Raw genomic sequence first — 8,147 nt, 5'->3', positions numbered from 1 at the left:
GCCTGCCCCTCGCAGCCCCCGCCGTCGCTCCCGCAGCCCCGGGGGGAGGCCACCGCCCGCGGGCATGCGGCGCCGCCGCTGCGCCCGTCGAGACGCGGTGCGGAGCCGCGGGCGGCGGGGCTGCGCGTAGGGGCGGCCGGGGCGGGAGCCCCATGCCCGGAGCTCGCCGCGCTCCGCGGGGAGGCGGCGGGGCGATGAGCTGGCGGGGCGAGCGGGCACGCCCGGCCCCCGGTTTGCCCTGCTCCCTCGCCGGCGGGGAGTGAGGGAGGCTCGGCGGAGCCCGCTCGGTGCTCCCGGAAGGGCGGGCGGGCGGAGGGGTGGGAGGTGGTGCCGGCGCGGGGATGCTGCAGCCCTCCCCCGGTGCCCGCGGGGTCCTGCCGGGGTAGCGGCCCCGCCGTGCCGAGCCCCGCCGTCTGCGGGGGCGGCGGGCGCGGAGGGATGGAGCCGGCCGGCCCCTGCCAGGCGCCGCTGCTCCCCGCCAACGACTCCTACCACGGCCGAAACTGCAGCGCCGAGGAAGGGACCTACCAAGATGCCACCCCCCTCTCCGGGAAGATCGTGCTCGCCGTCGTCCTGGCGCTCGTCACCCTGGCCACGGTGCTCTCCAACGCCTTTGTCATCGCCACGGTCTACCAGACGAGGAAACTCCACACGCCGGCCAACTATCTGATCGCCTCGCTGGCCGTCACCGACCTCCTCGTCTCCATCCTCGTCATGCCCATCAGCACCGTGTACACTGTGACCGGCAAGTGGACGCTGGGCCAGATCGTCTGCGATATCTGGCTCTCCTCGGACATCACTTGTTGCACGGCGTCCATCCTGCACCTCTGTGTCATCGCCCTGGACCGCTACTGGGCGATCACCGACGCCGTCGAGTACTCCACGAAACGGACTCCCAAGCGGGCAGCGGGCATGATCGCCTTGGTGTGGGTCTTCTCCATCTGTATCTCCATGCCCCCTTTGTTTTGGCGGCAGGCGAAGGCCGAAGAAGTCTCTCACTGTGTGGTGAACACGGACCACGTCCTCTACACCGTGTACTCCACGGTGGGAGCCTTCTACTTCCCCACCCTGCTGCTGATAGCCCTCTACGGGAGGATCTACGTGGAAGCCAGATCGCGGATTTTGAAGCAGACGCCAAAGAAAGCGGGTAAAAGACTCACGCGGGCTCAGTTAATCACGGACTCCCCGGGGTCGTCCTCCTCCGTCACCTCCATAAACTCCAAGGCCCCCGAGGGATCCAGCGAAACGGGCTCTCCCGTGTACATGAACCAGGTGAAGGTGAAGGTCTCGGATGCCCTGCTGGAGAAGAAGAAGCTCACGGCCGCTAGAGAGCGGAAAGCCACCAAGACTTTAGGGATTATTTTAGGAGCCTTCATCGTCTGTTGGCTGCCCTTTTTCATCATCAGCCTGGTGTTGCCGATTTGCAAGGACGCTTGCTGGTTCCACATGGCCATCTTTGACTTTTTCACGTGGCTTGGATATCTCAACTCCCTCATCAACCCCGTCATCTATACCATGTCCAACGAGGACTTCAAGCAAGCTTTCCACAAACTCATACGTTTCCGATGCACAAGCTGAAAAATTTTGAATGCGATGTGTTCGCCGGGGCTGCCCCCTTGCACGCCCGTGCCCGACGCCACAGGTAGGTGCCCCCCTCCCCGCCACGGCGATGCTGGGGGGTGGGAAGACCTGGCGGGGGGGTGGGGGGGGGATATGGGGACTGGGGGGTGGAGGTACGACCCCCACAAATAGCTATTCCATCCCGTTTCGGGTGAGCCCGGCCGCTTTTTAGCCCGCTCGGGGGGGGTGGGGGTTGCCGTGCCGGGGTCTCTACGAGCCGTGCCGTGGGGCCGGGACGGCACAGCGCCCCACGGGCTGGTGTTCAGCCCCTTCGCAAGTGACAACGATGCTGCACGCTCCTGACATTTCACAGCGTGTATGTGTCGTCGTTGTGTCCCCCCTGTGTCCCGTCCCCCCCCCCCTCCCCGCTCGCAGGGAGTGACTCACGGCAATCTGCGCTTAATTCCACCTATTAAACCCATCTGCCGTCGTTTCGTATGTTAATGACCGTCTTTAGACCAATTAGTGCTAAACGACACTTGTTTTCCCAACCCGGCCGCCGAGCTCTCCGGGGAGCGGCGGGACGGGACCGGGGTGAGAGCAGCATTCCCCCCCACCCCGCTCCCCCCAAATCCCCCGGTGCCGCCTCCCTGGTGCCCCTCCGGCAGCTGGAGGCATCGCCAGGCAGCCGGGGATGCCACCCCCTTGGCGGGGAGTGGGATGCAGCCCCCGGGGCCAGCGTCGGGTTCGTCGGGTTGGGGTTTTGGTGGGGTTTTTTTAGGTCGGGGTTTTTTGTTTTTTTTTTTTTTTTTTTGGAAGGGGGGGAAAAAAGATAGGACAGGCCGCAGATGAAGGCTGCCTGTAAAGTTCAGCCTACTTTTTGGCCTCCTTACAGCTCCAGCTTCTCCCGCTGGGAGCGGAGCAGGCATCCTGCGAGGAAAGCTGCCTTTCAGCCACCGCCAAAAGGCTCCGCACCTTTATATTGTCCCTTCACACGCGGGAAAAAAAGCTGTGCCTTTCTGTGCCTCTGACAATAAAAAAAAAGTGGCTGCCAGCTCTAAGCTCAGCGCCACGTTCTGCAGAATACGTACTTGCCTTTATTGTGATACTTTAATAATTCTGCCAATCTTTTGCTTTCTTTGTCTGCAGAATCAAGTTGCTATTGTAAAGACCCACTGCTTGAAACTTCCCCAAGCCCAGTTGCCAGACTCATGATGCTGCAAAAAAACCGTCAATACATACTGCCACCAAACCGCTCAGCTCTGCATTTCAGTGTAATGACTCTGGCAGAGATGCTGTTCCAATAGTCACGCAGATCAGTTGCAAAAACAAAAACAAAACAAAAAAAAGAGGGCAGCCTCGAATCAAGGTCTATAATTCATCTGGACTGAAGAAAAAAAAAGTTTGAGAGTAAACTCTATTTATTTTGCAGGCTTAACTTCTTAATTTGTTCTCCGGCCGGTTGTAGGGGTGTGCACAAGAGCACAGTTGTCTCTCTGTCTGTGTTGGTAGCGTAGTTGTACTTCTGCACACCTGTAATTTCTTTCTTTCAGTGGAAAGAGTTGCTCCCTTCACTTTTGAGGCCAAGAGGAGAAAAAAATAAATAAATAAAAAAAAAAAGCAGCATTTAAAGTAGGAGCACGGCAGTAAATTCTGCAAACGACTCCTTCGGCTGAACACGTGTGAGAAGTGACAGTGTGCAAAAGTTTTATATCAGTCTTTCAAAACAATAGCAGAACGCTGTAGAAACGGGAGTTGTAGACCTGTTCAACTGCACTGCATATCTATAGTCTGTCCTCATCGTTGCCTTTATAGAGGAAATACTTCTTGCTTCTACTCCGTGACTCCAGAGCAGAAAACAAGAAGTGCAATGACCTTTTCCATAAACCAGCTGGGAATAGAAGTAGCAGTTTGATGTTGTAACCATGTTTTTCCATGTTGTGTCGGTTGCACACCCTTACCGCATGTACCACTGCGAAATTTAGAATTCTCCAAGTAATTACATTATTTAGTGTATTTTGTAAAGAAGTGAAGCAGTTTGCTCTTTCAGAAGAGCTGTGTCACCTGCAAAATAAATACCCATGAATCATGAATTAACTGATGTTAGTGAAATTACTCTCCTCCCTACTTCCCCCCTATTTTTTTTTTATTTATTTTATTTTTTTCTGATCAGACCTTAAGACAGGTCTACACGTATTCAGCAGTCAGAGTTTCAGGATATGGTCCACTGCTGTGATAGAACTGCATTGATTGTTCCTCCTATGTGTAAATGAAAATGAGCATAAACAATAAAACGCTTTACTGTGTTCTCAAGAGTGTTTGGTAGCAATTGTGTGACTGAAAGGAGTATTTATTGGTTTACCTGGTTTCTCAATATTGACTTTTTAGGCAATGCTGATTTGATGAGTCACTGGAGAAAGCAATTGATGAAGGCTGAAATTGCAAGCTTCGATCAGTGGTCGGATTTTTAACAGGCAGCTTTGCTTTCATTCCAATCAGTACTGTTAGGTATAACTTATTATTTGCATATTATCCCAGGTTAAATTTTTAGGTGTTTTTTTTTTTTTTAAAAAAATATTTTTCTTACTCTGTTAAAAGCAAACAAAACTTATTTTAGCACTTGGTGGATACTTGGTGATCAATGTTATTTTAAAAACTATGTATGTATTCTAGATGGGGGACGTTATAAAGACTGGAAAACTCTCACATGATTTATCTACCTGTTATTCTTCAGAGAGTCATTCAAGTAGTAAGGATTTATTTACCTTATTGAATAGTAAAGAAAGAACCTCACTCTCTGTGCCTCTGAAACTCCCATTAACTGTAAAGAGGAAGATGTGGTCGTGGGCAGGAAAGAAGTCTGCGAGATACGAATAACAGTAGTGGAAAATAAACGTTTTCAGTAATTTGGAGAAATCCAGAACACTTACTGCAAAATCACGTACTTCTAAAAAAGGGAACTGCTGTATTATGCTTCTAGAAAGTACCCTCTGAAATTATTATAGACAAACGTCTTTAGAGAAATTTTCTAAAACACTCTCGTTTGATTGAAGTGCTTATGTTCCTTCTAAATTTAATTTTTTTTGCATACATGGGATGAAAAAAGCAAGGAAGATGGCATCAAACAATTCTTAACCTCCTCTCGTTTGTCACTTTTTCAGTCTTGTAGAATGCATTTTGTTTACCCCAGATTCTCAGTGAAATCACTAGGCTGCTTCTATGTCTCAACATGGAAAATGAGACTGTAAAATGAGTATTTTCAGCATTCCCCGCAGCGAGCTGAGTCTTCTCTCGGTTTTTACGAAGTTGTGTGACTTGGAGAGCAACGAGGTTCAGGAGTTGGACTTTCCTGGTCCTCACTGCTGGAGTTTCCCTTCATCAGCAGCATCTGGCAGCAGATGCTCGAGGCTCCCTGGTGTGCTGTGAGGATTTTGCCTGAGAAGCGGAAAAGCCAATTCATCGAGAAATTATCCTTCCAAGTTTCTGCCGAGGCTCTGAACTTTCTGCACAACGGAACGTTTTGGATGACCGTGCGTGCGGTTGGGCTGATGTGGAAGCTGTGGGGGCCAAAGGAGAGGAAGCAAACTGGAGCCCTGCGGAGGTACCCGCTGGTGAAAGGCTTTGCAGCCTCATCTAGTTCAGCAAACCCTTCCCGCGGGGAGGTAGGGAGAGTGAGGACACGCATCTCTTCGCGGTGAAAGAGAGGAAGTGTAGGGCAAACATCACTCAGTGCTGGGAAATATAAACATGTAAAACACGTTCCAAGCTTCTCATAGTGCGTTTTAGGGCAGGAAAGATGGTCCGTGTGAGCTGTTCGCTTCTTTGGGACTGGCGGAGTGTGTCCTGGCCGAACCTGGGTTTTAAATGACGTTAGGGCTCAGGGACGTGGCGGTAAAGTTTTGACTTGCTCTGGAGAGGTCTGAGAGCGTTGCTCTCCTGCTTCTCCATTCCCTCGCTGGGCCTCTGGAAGGATGGAGCATCTGAAATGGTCGGTAGGAGAGGTTGTCCTTTCTGTCCAACCCATGTACGTACTCCCATGGAAGGGGGCTCAGAAGACCTTGCCTGTTGCGTTAATTTGGCCCAGGAACCTCTTCATGACCCTGCAGGTAAACTTCAAAGGTACTTAAGCCCATGCTATGGAAGCCTTGCCTTTCTCCTCTCTATTTTTTGTGTTGGGTTCAAACATTATCAAATGATGTTGTTGAGACAAATCTCTGCTGAGTGCTGAGGTTTGAGGTCGGTCACACATTTGCAAACCTCCTGCTTCCCGTGTTGCACAGTAAGGGATATGTGTGTGATGGTGTTGCTGCCTGCAAGCCCTGTGAGACATATGACTCTTGAAGTTGTGGGTGCAGCTCTTTGCAGGCCCATACCTGCACTATTTTCCTAGTATTCCTAAATTTTTCTTAAGAGGCATTTCTCACTTTTCTAATTAATAAAACACAGATGCAGAATATAGAAATTGAGAGGGGAAATCCCTTGCAATGAACCTTCATAGAGCCATGCAGCAGCTTCCAAAGTTCTGCCTCTTCTGTGTGCATGAGAAAAAGAACATGCTTTGACTAAACGTGCCAAGGCTCCATGGGACAAAAGAGAGGTCAACTAATTCTCTGGACATTTATACCATATTCACAGCACCTGAGGAAGCTGGCCTGGCCTTCAGCCTCCAGCAGGGCCATTTGGAGCAGCCAATTGCCACATTCCTCTCTGCCCCTGCCTCCAAAAAGCCAACCTGCCATTAGGAGAGCAGTCCCATGACCTTCTGGCTCACAGCTGCTGCTCTTTGGGTCAGAAAGGACCGGATATTGTCAGAAGTAAGCACATTTACCTAAAAGTCCGGATTGATCTAAAGCTATTCTTTCAGGGAATAAGGTGGAAAAAATAAGCAGTAGTAACACTAAAGAACAAACATTGTGATTTGCAGCAGCAAATAGGGCTGGGGAGCATGGCTGGGGGCAGTTCTATATTCGAATGGTGAAATCCCCTTCCCATTGAAAGCGCGTCAGAGACTGAAGAACAGGTTTTTCCACCAAAGACAACCGGTGGCAAAGAAAGAGGACAAGGAAGTCCTCTTTGACAAAGTCCAAGCCTTGGAAGTCCAAGCCTTGACCTGGGTGTAAGGAAAAAAAGCTCCAGGGGTTACTACTCCCAAGCAGATAGGTGGGCAAAGTGTTTCTGAGAGAAGAACCGTACCCAGAGAGATGTAGGAAAATTACAGGTGTGCGTTTATTCAATAAAATAGCCACTAACTTCTTTTCATGTGTTAGGAACCTTTTTGCCCTTAGGGGAACAGTCTGTATTTGAGATACAGGCTTAATAAGCTGTCTATCAGGACAGAAAGGTCCATGGTTTATATTACTTTGACAAAAAAGAGGGTTTTTTACATATTCCAGCAATAAGTACCTAAAGCAAAACACATCCACTGTTTAAGTGAACTCTCCTACAGCAGTGAGGCCGGCTGATAATAATAATGAGTGTGAAACATTTAAGCCCAGAATGATCATACAGAAAGAAAAGCAAGCAGAAAAATGAAGCTTTTTAATCAATCACGTATTAAGCTAGAAAGATGTAATATAACAGGCAACTCAATAGGTGAGGTGAGGAGATCCACAGGATATCAAATTTACAGTACAGAGATCAAAATCTCTTACTGAGTCATTTTCAAGAGCTGGAGAAAGAAAATCTTCGCTGTTCTTCTCAGAGATCCAGCTCCTTGCAGTCATCCTTATAAAGGAACAAGACCTTTTTTATTGTCTTTGTACAAATAATGCTTTGAAGGCTACAAAACAGACAAAGTTCATGGCAGCAGGTCTTTCACTGAGTAATCATATGTTCTGTCTTAGAATCATAGAATCATAGAATGGTTTGAGTTGGAAGGGACCTTAAAGATCATCCAGTCCCACCCCCTGCCCTGGGCAGGGACACCTCCCACCAGACCAGGTTGCTCCAAGCCCCATCCAGCCTGGCCTTGAACCCCTCCAGGGATGGGGCAGCCACAGCTTCTCTGGGCAACCTGGGCCAGGGTCTCACCACCCTCACAGCAAAGAATTGCTTTCTAGTATCTAATCTAAATCTCCCCTCTTTCAGTTTAAAACCATCACCCCTCGCCCTATCGCTACATTCCCTGATCAAGAGTCCCTCCCCATCTCTCCTGGAGCCCCTTTAGGGACTGGAAGGCCATTATCAGATCTCCTTGGAGCCTTCTCTTCTCCAGGCTGAACAACCCCAACTCTCGCAACCATCTCTTGGAGGTTGATGGAGGGTATTATTGACTTCCCCTCCCCCCAGCCAGTGTCTCTGTGCTCATTTGTAGGCGTGCAGATGAGCTTTTTAACATGTAACCTAGCATTTTACTTCTTTCAGGAAAAAATGAGAAGAGAAATAGCTGGCAGCCACTGTTCCAGATGTCAGAAGACTAAATGTCTAATAGAGGTTGAACTAATTAGAATGTCGGAACCTACCTACCAATATACAGCAAGAGCACAAACAGAACCCGTTGTGAAGGCTTCGTGCTGAATGAATGTATAGACACCATAGGCAAAGCGTGGTTATTTAGATGGTCACTGAGCAGTCTGCAACAGCTCAAG

The 8,147-nt window shown here is 49.7% G+C and overlaps 1 protein-coding gene across 1 annotated transcript; it reads left to right on the top strand.

The window, feature by feature from the left end:
• Window positions 1–438: 438 nt before the first annotated feature.
• On the top strand, window positions 439–2,884 carry HTR1B (5-hydroxytryptamine receptor 1B). Its single transcript, XM_074150657.1, has 2 exons — window positions 439–1,642; window positions 2,710–2,884. Exon 1 carries the CDS (start codon window positions 439–441, stop codon window positions 1,576–1,578), a length of 1,140 nt encoding a protein of 379 aa, XP_074006758.1. The 3' UTR covers window positions 1,579–1,642; window positions 2,710–2,884.
• Window positions 2,885–8,147: the final 5,263 nt, after the last annotated feature.

This window comes from Numenius arquata, chromosome 7 (genome assembly GCF_964106895.1).
Source record: "Numenius arquata chromosome 7, bNumArq3.hap1.1, whole genome shotgun sequence".
Lineage (NCBI taxonomy): Eukaryota > Metazoa > Chordata > Aves > Charadriiformes > Scolopacidae > Numenius > Numenius arquata.
The sequence above is the reverse complement of the archived record's forward strand: the minus strand, read 5'-3'. Positions and strand labels throughout refer to the sequence as shown.

Excerpts from the sequence above, each read along its gene's own strand:
- HTR1B (XM_074150657.1), top strand. The coding sequence starts at position 439 with ATGGAGCCGGCCGGCCCCTGCCAGGCGCCGCTGCTCCCCGCCAACGAC.